We start from the raw sequence: 13,681 nt of genomic DNA on the forward strand, positions 1-13,681 counted from the left end.
CTGCCAAATAGATGCATAAATTTTGTTCTCACATCGGACATGTTAAATATATTTAACTTCGAAAACGAGTATGCTTTAAATAATAATAACGAAAGTGAATATGATCGTGATAATTGTTTAGAGATGGTTGAAGTTATAGGGATAGCTTGATTAAAAAATAAAAGAATCCTTTTGGTTTTTTATTTCTTCTCTAAAATAAATAAAAACTGTTTTGGGGGTTTTTTCTTCAAAAAGCCTATTTTCGGGGGGTTTTCGAAAAAAGTTGGGGGAAATTCACAAGGTCATCTGGCAACACTGTATGCCCTTTGCATTGCTGACATTCATGACCACTCACCATCAGGTGAGACGTTTGCTCATCTGTCTACAGTGGCAATATTTTAGACTATTTTTATGATCAAATGAGATTTTATATAATATTTTTAGGGGACCATAAGCCTACACGACACAATAGATGTTAAAAAGTTTCATTATGAGATAATAATATGTAAAGTTAATTATAATATTTATTGGACTTTAAAATCTATATATATATATAGTAAGGAATACCCTACAAAAAGGGTATAAAACCGGCACGCAGCTCCGTCACCGGCGCATTTGTCGGTTGACATTCGTCGAGAGAACATCGTTCAAAGACTTTAAGTGTTAATTTAGGAAACACGAATTTTATAATAATGTTGAGGGTACAGTGCCTATAAATAGCAACGCCTTTGCTCGAAACATTCATTCGATCGGCGGCGTTCGTGAGAGAAGGTAGTCGTGGACATGGTGTGCGTGACTCATTGTTTTAAGTCTCTGTAAACGTGTGCTAATTGTTATTTTTTTTAAATGGTTTTTCTTCTGATTCCTAATATCAGAAGTGGGATAAAGGACTCAAATAGCCCACAGTAGCGTAAAACTCTGAACTTTGTTTTGTTTTACAATGACTGCTTACTTTGATGCTTTCATACTTTATTTGTTATTTTTCTTGTGTGATTGCAAATTTTAACTGTGATAATGAGACATACTGAAACTCCTAGTACACGGAGGCGACCGTCTCGAGATGATTCTCGTAATCGAAAACGATATTATGCTTTCGCGATCACAGAGATGATAGACAGAATCGCGATACGAACGATGCGCTCGCGCACGATAGAACCTGTCGCGACACGTTCTAATGATAAGGCGCGCGCTGAACAGACCACCGATATTCTACGGACAGTTACGACTCCCATGTCGAATATCGTTGGTTCGCAACAAGGTCGCGTAGAATCTAGTATCCCTGGTTCTGAGGCGTCTACCCTCGCCAGTGCTTTAATAGAACTTTAATAGTGATACGGGGCATAATGGGCCCTCAGGTTAGAGTCACGAACGCTAATCTACTCACGATTTGATTTCATTTTTAGTGGAGGTCAGGTTAGGCCAAGTCCTCATAGGGTTCAGGCACTAGTTGAGTCACCAGTGACTCGTAATGTCACACAGGTAGATAATTCCTGAGGTTGACTGCATACTTCCGAAGGTGAATTCGGGACTATGTTGGCAAAATGGTCAATTCAACTTTTGAGATTACAGCTCATTCTGAACATCATAAAACGCAAGACAACAGACATTCGCCCTGCAGCTTCTGGTAGGAACAGACGCCACCACACCTGTAGTGAGGACTCTAATTAGTGATGTCACGACTGAGGTGTTTCGGAGTCGTGAAGTTCGTCGAGAACTAGGTCGAGGTAGAGCTCATCAATTGGTACCATGGAGTAAAAAGCAACATGATGCTCGCGTGGACAGGCACCGACGAACAGCAGCCGTTTTTAATGTCGATAATCTTGTTTGGGTAATAACTCACAGTCTACAGGAAATGTAGATCCGGCAATCCGTGGACCTTACCGAATGGTGAGGATGGTGCCTCACGAGCATTGCCGCCAGCTCGGACCCCTCGATGGTTCCTGCGGCAGTAGCACGCAAGCGACGTGCAGGTAGCTGCGTAATATCGGTCGGTAAACTTGATTCCGGTATGCGTGGCCCGTATAAGGTTGTCGAAATTCTACCCAGTGGACGCTATACCCTACGGCTGCTCAGCGGCAGTTATGGCAAAGCTACGCAAGCAGCTGCACAATATATGGTGTCGTGGCGGGGCGAGTGGACCCCTGAGACATGTGCTGCCTTCTTTGAGAGTCAGCAAAGTTAATAATGATCATTGTTCACAAATATACGTATTCCTATGGTGAACCTGAAGGGTGAGTTATAGATGATTGCTCTCTAGTTACGTATCCCTCACTCGGAGTCACGGTGAGATGCCTCAATACGATTGGTCTAGGCTGGCGTATTGAGAAGCCTCGGCACGTTTGAGTACTGTCAGCGTGCCGGGAAGCTTCACACGTTTGAATAAACTCTGCGTGTGGAATGCACTCGTACGTTTTTAATACGATCTTCGTACGAGTGGGTCTGGGACCATTTTACGTATCCCTCACTCGTGTGATTAATTCTACACGGTGAGATGCCTCAATACAATCGGCCTAGGCTGGCGTATTGAGAAGCCTCGGCACGTTTGAGTATGGTCGGCGTGTCGGGAAGCTTCACACGTTTGAATACGCTTTGCGTGTGGAATGCACTCGTACGTTTTTAATACGATCTGCGTACGAGTGGGTCTGGGACCATTTTACGTATCCCTCACTCGTGTGATTAATTCTACACGGTGAGATGCCTCAATACAATCGGCCAAGGCTTGCGTATTGAGAAGCCTCGGCACGTTTGAGTATGGTCGGCGTGTCGGGAAGCTTCACACGTTTGAGTACGCTCTGCGTGTGGAATGCACTCGTGCGTTTTTAATACGATCTTCGTACGAGTGGGTCTGGGACCATTTTACAGGGATCACTGGTAACCAAATGCAGAAAACATTTAACGAAGGGCGACGCACACTGGCCCTTGGATACTAACAGGAATATGCGCATTAAGGATGATTGTGCATACTACACGTGTTGCTCGCGTGCCGCTGGCTGCGCGCGCTCATCTACTTCTGGCATGCATACTGCGCGCACTGCTCGCGTGCCGCTGGCTGCGCGCGCTCATCTACTTCTGGCGTGCATACTGCGTGCACTGCTCGCGTGCCGCTGGCTGCGCGCGCTCATCTACTTCTGGCGCGCATACTGCGCGCACTGCTCGCGTGCCGCTACCTGCGCGCGCTCGACTACTTCAGACGTGCGTACTGCGCGTACTGCGCGCGCTCGCCTGCTTCTGGCGTGCAGACTGCGCGCACTGCTCGCGTGCCGCTGGCTGCGCGCGCTCATCTACTTCTGGCGTGCAAACTGCGCGCACTGCTCGCGTGCCGCTGGCTGCGCGCGCTCATCTACTTCTGGCGTGCAAACTGCGCGCACTGCTCGCGTGCCGCTGCTTGCACGCGCTCGCCTGCTTCAGGCGTGCATACTGCGCGTACTGCTCGCGTGCCGCTACCTGCGCGCGCTCGCCTGCTTCAGGCGTGCATACTGCGCGTACTGCTCGCGTGCCGCTACCTGCGCGCGCTCTCCTGTTTCTGGCGTGCATACCGCACGTGCTGCTTATGTGCACACTGCACGTGATGCTCGCGAGCCGCCGACTTCACGGTGCCGTACGACTGGCAGTGACGCAGAGGGCGATGTCGCTCGATCTGTGGCCTGCTGCTTCACTCGTTGGGGACTATGATGCCTTTGGTCCACTAAGCGCGACGCAGGGAGTCACGGAGTAGTTAGTTTGTAGTCCTGCTGAGCTACTTATGCGCTCTGCCTGCATTTTCAGGATTATCTATCAGGATGGTCGAGCGGGACGCCCGCCACACGTGGTGCAGCCTCACATCGTGGTTGCAGACTGGAGCTGGGACGGCTGCCGAACTTTCGGGAGGCGCGGACCTAACAAGATCTTTCGCACGCTTCCGCATCATCGTTATGAGTAGACCCCAGTTATGTGGTCGAGGACGAACCACAGTCAGGAGAGGCCGAGTAAGGAATACCCTACAAAAAGGGTATAAAACCGGCACGCAGCTCCGTCACCGGCGCATTTGTCGGTTGACATTCGTCGAGAGAACATCGTTCAAAGACTTTAAGTGTTAATTTAGGAAACACGAATTTTATAATAATGTTGAGGGTACAGTGCCTATAAATAGCAACGCCTTTGCTCGAAACATTCATTCGATCGGCGGCGTTCGTGAGAGAAGGTAGTCGTGGACATGGTGTGCGTGACTCATTGTTTTAAGTCTCTGTAAACGTGTGCTAATTGTTATTTTTTTAAATGGTTTTTCTTCTGATTCCTAATAATATATATATATGTCGGCGCAAATATGACTATTTACCTACTGATCATCAACTAATTACTCTGTGATAAGAAATTGATGTTAAACAGTCCCTTTTATTGTAATTTCAATACTTTAAAATCTTGTAATCACGCTCACGTGTTTAATACTTGTAAACACGCTGACGTGTACGAAGTCCTATAGATACGGCCGTGCTGTCTAGCGTTTATTCATTCGTGTCCGAGCCGTAGTACAGTACGGATCTCTCTGTAACGTTGTTATGCTTCTCGTGCAATATACGCAGTTCTCGTGAAGTTTTGTTTTGGAAGCCCAAACATGAGTCATCATCGAGAACTTATTGACCGTGACGTCAACAATGCTGACGTCACACTTTTTAAAAACATTCCTCCAGCGTTTCTCCTCCGTCATATATATGTACCTATATATCTATTTATTATTACATATATGAAAATGAATTGCTGTTCGTTAGTCTCGCTAAAACTCGAGAACGGCTGGACCGATTTGGCTAATTTTGGTCTTCAATTATTTGTGGAAGTCCAAAGAAGGTTTAAAAGGTAGATATGAAAATGCTAGGAATTAAATAAAAATAACAATTTTGTTTTTCCTTTGATGTGTCCCCCCGTCAGACGGATTCCTTTTGTTATACAAAAGTTTAGGTCTTTTATTTATCGACTGAGGCACTACGTAGTCTGCCGGGTCAGGTAGTATCAAATAAAAAGCAAGCGATTTTCCTGCAGCTACCTTATATGCATAACCCTATTAATTCGAAGTCGTCGTGGCCTAACGGATAAGACGTCCGATGCATTCGTGTGGAGCGATGCGCCGGTGTTCGAATCTCAAGCGGGTACCAATTTTTCTAATGAAATACAACAAAATGTTCTCAACAAAATGTTCACGATTGACTTCCACGGTGAAGGAATAACATAGTGTATTAAAAATGAAACCCGCAAAATTATAATTTGCGTAATTACTGGTGATAGGACCTCTTGTGAGTCCGCGCGGGTAGGTACCACCACCCTGCCTATTTCTGCCGTGAAGCAGTAATGCGTTTCGGTTTGAAGGGTGGGTCAGCCGTTGTAACTATACTTGAGACCTTAGAACTTATATCTCAAGGTGGGTGGCGCATTTAAGTCGTAAATGTCTATGGGCTCCAGTAACCACTTAACACCAGATGGGCTGTGAGCTCGTCCACTCATCTAGCAATAAAATAATAATAATAATTAATTAATTACTTGTAGACATAATTTTAATAAAACGTCGTGGCTACGGTCACTCTAGCGCGCTGGCACCAGGAGGATGAGACGGCGTGTCGTAGGCTGCGATACGAATTGCCGTCATCGCTGTCGTCGCCGAACATATTATAGCAGAGCAATCTGGTCGGCGATGTAGCGCGTTCCGACCCGGCAGGCTAGTTCTGACTCAGCGGGGTATCCCGGATCACCAGCGGCATCACCCAGGTGGCCTAGTCGGGCCGCCGTACCGCAGACACCAGCATCATTGGTTGTCGACTATTGCCTCGTCCTCGGCGTGGCGTGGCGAGTCTGGTTGTAATGTTCATCAGAGGAACCTGGCCAGGTTTTGATCGGTCTCGTCGAACCCGTCGCTTGCGACGAAGGGATCGGCGAATACCCACAGACGCAGCCCACTGAGTTTCTCGCCGGATCTTCTCAGTGGGTCGAATTTCCAATCCGGTGGTAGGTTCAGCGAAGCACGACTCTTGCTAGGGTTCGTGTTAGCAATGTCAGGTTTGAGGCCCATGAGCTCACCTACTCGCCCGGTGACGCTGATATGGTCTCTCAAGGCCATCATCGTTTGGTGCGGTAGGACCCTAAAAATATCCAGATCGACAAATCCCACATGCCCCGTGCGCTCCTTGGGCATGGGGACCTTGTAGGAGGGACGACCGCCGCGCCGGCCCGAAAAAAAAAAGTTTTCCAAGGTTATCACGAGTCGTAGTTATAATTAAAACCACTTTTACGGGTTTCATAGCATGGTCAGAAACCAAAATATTCGAAATAATAAATACCAGACTATACCATAAAAGTATTTTTAATTAAAGTGAAGTCGTTTCAGTACTTTCAAAGTTTAAAATAAATTATTGTACACAAATGTAAAGTGTTAATTTTTATTTTTTTCAATAAGTGAACATCAACAAAAGTTACAATAAAAAAAGACAACGAGATAATTTAATTTAGATGCACGATTATAATTCGATATCAGTATATATGCTTGGGCCATTACAAATGTGTGAAATGAGCCATAAAACATTACGTAAAAGGAATGTGACAATGCCGCGCAACTCGATATCGATAAAGGGATACCGCTTGGGTTCGGGTAGTCAGATGAGGTGGTCGTTGATGACTGGTACACGTAAATTGTAGATTGTAAGTGTTTGTAAAAATTGTGTTAGTTATCATTAGACAATCCTACGCGAACCATAGAAGCATTATTCGATAACTTAACTTTGTTAAAATTAAAAGGTGATATTAACGCCCAAACTCGTTTGGTTATTCATAATGTGTTGATAGGGTTTAACGAATTAAAAAGTGACCCAGAAAAAAATTAAATAAAAAACGTTTTTTTTTTGTAATTATATTGATTTAAGTTTTATACACGAATGTGTAGACGTGTGAGCGAGAGATCGGATATGCCTATAAGTGTGAACGAGAGGTCTGATAAAAATGATTTATGACTCAGTTGCATGTTTGTAATGGCCCAAGTCTACTCATATTCATAAAACAATATTTAACAATTTTAAAATAATATTAATTCATATTAAGCATATTAGAATCATTTAGGCTTTCTAAATGTTTAATAAAAAAAATTATGTTTATACATGGTATTCTCCACCATCTAATTTTTCATCAGACAATGATGACAGAATACTAGCAGATGTACTTTGGGACAACCATATGAGGGACATGAAGAGACCTTCAAGAATTCCAATACCCACACCTCCTATGCTGTCTAGTAGATAGTGACGTTCAGCCAATACCCTGGAAATGGACACTGAAACTACCCAAGCCATAAGTGGGGGGTAGAAAATTATTGATACAGAATCAAAGTATATTAAAATGAACGAGATGAGCACAGCCCTGCTTGCATGTCCGGATGGGAATGAGAACTTATCAGGACCAACTTCCATGAGCTTATTCATTGGTACCGGTCGACGTCTTCTTACAAATGCTTTCAATACAGCTACCACAACAATGTCTAAAATTAGTGCTGAAAAGAAATTAAACTTGTTACAACCCTATTCTGGATGACATCCTTTTTGAATTCAATCAATTTTACTAAATAGCTTTTAGAAATAAGTTGCAAATCTGAATCTGTATATTGTAACAAATAAGACATGCCTACTACTTTGTTTAAGCCATAGTATATTGTTAATGTCATTTGAGTTTCAAATAACAAATAACCTTATGAGCCTTATGAGCAAAATGGATTAAAAAAAAATTATTGTTTACGTACCAATCAACATATTAACTTGCAACTGGTAAAGATCTTTACTATTAAACAGCCATATGAAAGTGAGCCAGCCTGCAAGCCAAACTATGCCATGACATGATATCTGGAACAAAGATCATATAAGCTGTACTGTGTACATACAAATATTTAAGTGGGACCTTTATACCCAAACAAAGGGATATTTTCTAATATTTCATAATTTATTTATATTAAGTGGCAATTTCAATAAAACAAGCACACCATATAAATATGTATAAACAGTGTTCAGTTGAAATGGGCAATTACGAAAAGTAATTGAATCAAAAAAATAAGGTAGCGGACTAAAGATTATTTGAAAATAATGAATACAGTTCTCAGCAATACGAGTTAATAATTAATTCAACTATATATTTTTAAACAAATCTTGTAATTATTATTTATTTTCGAATATCCAATAAATTTGATTTCTTTGAATTTTTTGCATACCTCTAGTAATTGAGAATGATTCCGTAAAGACTTTAGAGCAGTTATTTTTAGTGCTCTGTCAACAAATGTCTTCGTAATTTGAACATCATACTGCAAAATTTTTTTCAACATGGGTGGAGTTTGACGCTTTTTCTCTGTTTCTCCTAACTGCAATAAAAAAAATTAGTATCATAATAGTAAGTTAATTCCGTCTGTTGAGCATCCGGATTCCGGAGAGACCAATTATCATTTTAATTATTTTAATTATTCTACAGGTGAAAGGATTTATTATGTTATCTTCAGAGCTGTTTCAAAAATGATAAGATTCACTTTGATTAGACCTTATCAATTAAATGAGAGAGACAACCAATAGCACTAATTAATTTGACTTGGTAAAATCATTAACATTAGTAAACTAATTTGTAATTTCTAATTCCTGAAAATGAGTTAATTCCTGAAAATTGTAATACAGTTCCATTCGTTCTGTGTAATTGTATTCAATACAATTGTATCAATAATCGGTCATCTAAAGCGGGTAGTTCATTAGAACAAATAAGCAGGTTACATAAGTCTACAACTAATGAGATTTCAGAACTTAACCAGTTATCAATGATTTTATTCAATAACAATAAGATCCAGTAGTTCCATAAGTCTTTGCAAATGACGAACGTTACATAAACTGCTTTTCAGATTTATTCTCGAAATTATGATATTCTAATATCGGTGAATAAGAATACTTAAATGTCGGAAACCTTCGACGATCGTAGAACTGCAATGGGTACGTGATGCGAACGTAATTTAACAATAGTTATAAATATCCCAAGACGTTACACTTGTGTAAATATTGACACATCTCCCACAGTGCAGAACTTAAAGCTTTCAGGCAAAGTGAAGAACTTCATCCTACAGTACATCATTATGGCATAGTTTTTGAATGCGTCAAACATTGAATGTAACACAAAATATATACCTAACTCGTACTTAATCCTAAAAAAAGCAAACCCAAGATCTTACCATATCCATAGTACTAGCCTATTTTTTCTACCACAAATGTACTAATTGTACTATTTCATTCGTGTAGTTTTATGTAAATTTTATAGTTTTACAATAGACACCTAAACTTATATAGAATTTAAAATTAAAATTTATTTAATGTATGATATCAGTGTAGGTACTATATAAACGGTCACAGACTACGTACACACAGACTACAGGAGATGCTAACGCAAATAAAATGACGTTACTGTAATGGGGTTGGCAACTGTCAAAGTGGCGCTGGTGTGCATTGTTCCCATAACATTCAATATTTGTATTGGAATTTTTGATTAAAAATTATTTTAAGCACAATGACGCGTTGTTTTGTACCAATATGCTCAGAAATTGGAGTACATCAATTCCCGAAGGACAAGAAAATTGGAAGACTGTGGTTAAAGGCCATTTGACGCGAAAAAAGTATTCACACAAAAAGTTCGAGGTTATGTCATAAACTCTTTGTGGAATCTGACTATGAAAACATTAGTAAATACACAGGTATGCTTCTTTCTGTCAAATATATATAATGCATGACTAGGTGTAGCACACATCATTGTTCTCTTATTAAAAAAATCCAATAATAATTAGTTAGGCACACTATTAGTTGCTAATATATTTTGCAAGTAGATTTATGCTGTAAGGAACCTTTTAACAAACACAAAATCAGACTGGAGGAAACACATTCCTCATGAGCTGTTGTTCATTATCAGCTGTTACTATTGAAAGTTCTATCTAAATCGCTGCATCCATTGCAATAACAAATATTTTGAAACTATGGTCAGGTTTCCTTGTGATAGTATATTTAAATGTTATTCTTTGTGTTGCAGGTGTCAAACATTAACATAAATATCTCAAGAAAGGTGCTGTACCATCTATATTTTCATGGAATATGAAACCAGTTTCTGAAGAAACAAAAAGTAGAGAAGTTACTTATGTAATTTTAGAGAAGGAATTGTCAATAAAAATAATTAAAAATATTCCTGATTTTTTATTTCGACAAGTGTGTATAGTTATAATACAGATATTTTTCATACAATGCTTCTTTGAAAATATTTTCATAAAAGATATCTAATTTATTTAACATATTATTTATAAAATTATTGTCTTTTTCAACATAAATCACTTTGATGTCCTTGTAGGTGTAAATGACCAAGTTGCAGTATGTTTTGCCTGAGCAGTATAACTGTCCTTGGATTTGATAATAATATGGGCAGGTTTTTTTAGAGACAATATCCCGTTACATTGTTCTAAGTAAGGCACCGTTGATATATTTATTTCATGTTTTCTGCTAGCGTATGGACATTTCACTTCAATTATAGCTTCTTCGCCCAACACACCATCAGGAGATGCAGCAAGATATGGGCGCTCTTGGCTATTGAAAATGCCACATGGCTCCACTAGCAAATCATATATATTAGCATATTTTGCTAGAGCATTTTTTTCATTTTGTTTCAAAATTAAAATTTTTGTCATGTAGCTCTAATCTGAAAAAAGTAAAATAATACATTAGTTGGTAGGTAATGTGTGTAATATGAGCAATTATTTTTGCACATGCTACAAGGAATAAAGTTCCTAAGGTACACAATTTAATATTATTATTATAATAGCTACCGGAAACAGTTTGAGAGAAGTTTTCTAAGTTAAAATAAAACATCAACATTGTACCTTTCGACAAAATCCACTTTTTTTCTTCGTAAAGATGCAACACGTTTTCTCAACTCCTCCTTTAATTCTTTAACTATCCAGTTGGAATACATGTTGTAAAACTGTTTAGCACTACTTAGAAAGTAATAAGAACCGTATCAAAGTCACAAAATGCCGAAATATCACGAACGCAAAACTCACAAAATGGCGGCTCTCTGTGACAAGGGAACAAGCTACGCTGGCGACATCTGAGAAAAGCTTTAACCGGCCAACCCCATTGTACCTTTATGAAACGAATTTTAAAGGTATCCATTAAACGGGGTGATTAGGGACAAATCGCAACTTTATGAGCAATTTTAAGGTAGTTGTTGATGTATTGATGCTATATCAGGATCAAAATGATTGAGTCTTGGAGGTATCTTTGTTATCCAATGTAAAAATTAGACATGTGTAAGTAATGCGTGTGATATTACTCCGGTAATATTACTCTACGATGTAATGCAACATCACATCGTAGGGGTCAGTCAGGGTAGTACGCTTGGTCCGACTCAGTTTTTAATCATGATAAATGATCTATCTTATATTCTCAGTGAGAGGACCAAGTGTCTTATGTTTGCTGACGATCTTAAGCTGTACGTTGGGGTCGGGTGTGATGCTGAGCGCCATGCTTTGCAACGCGACATTACTCGGGTTGCAGAGTGGGGAGAGCGTAATCGCTTGCATTTGAATACTAATAAATGCAAGGTCGTTGCTTACAGCCGGTCACGGTCGCCCGTGTTGTTTCCATACCATTGGAGTAATTTTGAATCATGTGGCAGTTATACGTGACCTGGGAGTTATTTTCGATTCCAAGCTAACGTTTAAAGATCACATACAAAATATATGTAAAAGGGGTAGTGGTCTGCTCGGGTTCATAATTCGTCAGACGCACGACTTTGTAGGCCATCGTGTGATTGTTATGCTGTACGATGCCTATTTGCGAAGTAGTCTTGAATATAACGCACTCGTGTGGGATCCTCGCGAAGCAGTTCAAAAGCTAATGCTGGAAAAAATTTTGCAGGTTCCTCTTCAAGAAAATGTATGGATACTATCCGTTCTTGTATTCATCACTTTATGTGACTGGTATGGTCGGATTAGATACTCTTGAGCTCAGACGGAAGATGACTCTTATGGTGCATTATTATCAGCTATTGCATAACAAAATTGATAACTCCACTGCACTGGAATCAGTGTCGTTATATGTGCCTGATGGCTACATGCGCGGATGTATGTGTAGAGGGGTGCGTCGCCAGCGGCAGCTTCTTTCTTAGTACTACGCACGCGCGTACGCAGCACACCGCTAACTCTCCGACGCATCGTGCTGTCTCGCTACTCAATGGCTTGCTAGCCTATGCTCCGGAAATGGATATATTCCATGATGGTTTGCAGCGATTTATTGTTGTTGTTAGGAATTACTTAAGCTAATTATTAATACCTTACAAATGTTTTGGTTTATACTGTTAATTTGTAAGTAGATTAAATAAATCACACATTACGCGAAGGAAACAAACATCACACTATCACCCAACATGTTTTTTGCTTTGTCGTGTAATGTTGCTTAATACACGAACGGAACCGAGCGAGCGAGACAGACCGATCGACGCTGCAACGCGATGCCTTGACGTGCAGTGCTACAGCACTACGCAAAATAAATGAGCAAGCGACACGGAATTATTCCTAGTGATTTTGAACCGTATGCCCTGGCCGCTAGGTACATTTTTATACCTATGGTACATCTGAATTTTAATATAGGTATTTGTGTTTATATTTTTCATGCGGCCAGCCGGTAATTCCCCGCAAGTAGTTACTTCATTTTTTTTTCGCAACTTTTGTAAAATCGCTAGTCGCTCGTAATTGTTTAGTAATATTTCATATTAATTTTTGTGTTTGAATTACTTAAGCACTTGTTTGAAGATAGTTTTATTATTTGTTTTAATGCGTGCTTAATAAGTGAAAGAAAGAATGGCGTCTAAATGAAAGTACAGTCCTCTTTGGATGCATTTTGAGGAGACCGCGCCGAAACAATGCGTCTAATGCTCTCGTATATTAACATTATCGTCGAGCTCAATTTGCAGTCTAAGTCGCCATATGAAATCCGTTCATCCCACAATAAATTATATGAAGTAAAAAATAAAATTATTATACTATTAAGTAAGTCAATCTCTGTCAAGTAATATAACAGTGTATTACAATATAAAGTATGAACACATCACTTAAGTAATGATTCGGGTGTATAGATACAATGTATTCGTCACAGTATCTACTGAACGCACCGAGTAATGTTAAGAGTGATGTGTAATGTTTTCGAGTAATATCACCTGTCTGTAAAAGTGATGTCATATCACATTACATTGGGAAGTGATGTTTTGCGTAAGTCTAGTAAAAATATGCAATTAGCAAAAATAGGTGATATCCCTATTCACCGGAAGTTGGGGTTAATGGGGACGAAATTAGTATCAATAGAGAAATTCGCTAGGGCTGGCACTACTTGGTTTTAATTTATTTATTTAGTTGCACCAACAAAGTGATTATTTTTATATTTTGTTTATCTGAGCTAAGAGATTAGGTGTGTCGGTTATTCCATGGATTAATTTGCTTAGAAATATACCACCCATTAGTCCCTCCGGTTAAGAAAAGAGTCTAGATTAAAGTGGCGAAGTATGTCTCTATAGCTGGGCAACTTTCTACCCAGATTGTAGTTGTAAGACAAGTTCCATAGAAACCGTTTCTGGACACTTTCTAATCGTTTCTTGTATAGCTCATAATAAGGATTCCACACGATGCAGCAATATTCTAACT

The 13,681-nt window shown here is 39.9% G+C and overlaps 1 protein-coding gene and 1 long non-coding RNA gene across 5 annotated transcripts; one reads left to right on the forward strand and one right to left on the reverse strand.

The window, feature by feature from the left end:
- Positions 1-6,366: 6,366 nt before the first annotated feature.
- Positions 6,367-9,387, reverse strand: LOC105842951 (polyisoprenoid diphosphate/phosphate phosphohydrolase PLPP6). Of its 4 annotated transcripts, none has more exons than XM_038016056.2 (4): positions 9,182-9,387; positions 8,189-8,335; positions 7,727-7,826; positions 6,367-7,480 (listed from the first exon to the last, which is right to left on the reverse strand). In XM_038016056.2, exons 1-4 carry the CDS (start codon positions 9,188-9,190, stop codon positions 7,086-7,088), a joined length of 651 nt encoding a protein of 216 aa, XP_037871984.1. In that variant the 5' UTR covers positions 9,191-9,387; the 3' UTR covers positions 6,367-7,085. The 4 variants fall into 4 exon arrangements, with proteins under 4 accessions (XP_037871984.1, XP_037871985.1, XP_037871986.1 ...); XM_038016057.2 differs by lacking the exon at positions 9,182-9,387 and adding an exon at positions 8,905-9,100 and having other exon boundaries at positions 8,189-8,331; XM_038016058.2 differs by lacking the exon at positions 9,182-9,387 and adding an exon at positions 8,920-9,098.
- Positions 9,388-9,455: 68 nt separating this feature from the next.
- Positions 9,456-10,176, forward strand: LOC105841701 (uncharacterized). Its single transcript, XR_001139685.4, has 2 exons — positions 9,456-9,697; positions 10,027-10,176. It is a non-coding gene; the product is annotated as an uncharacterized LOC105841701 (long non-coding RNA).
- Positions 10,177-13,681: the final 3,505 nt, after the last annotated feature.

This window comes from Bombyx mori, chromosome 15 (genome assembly GCF_030269925.1).
Source record: "Bombyx mori chromosome 15, ASM3026992v2".
Classification (NCBI taxonomy): Eukaryota; Metazoa; Arthropoda; class Insecta; order Lepidoptera; family Bombycidae; genus Bombyx; species Bombyx mori.

Excerpts from the sequence above, each read along its gene's own strand:
- LOC105842951 (XM_038016056.2), bottom strand. Across the intron at positions 7,827-8,188 it reads ATCATTCTCAATTACTAGAG|ATATCATGTCATGGCATAGT; the intron begins GTATGCAAAAAA and ends TCTTTGTTCCAG. Across the intron at positions 7,481-7,726 it reads GCAAGTTAATATGTTGATTG|CACTAATTTTAGACATTGTT; the intron begins GTACGTAAACAA and ends ATTTCTTTTCAG.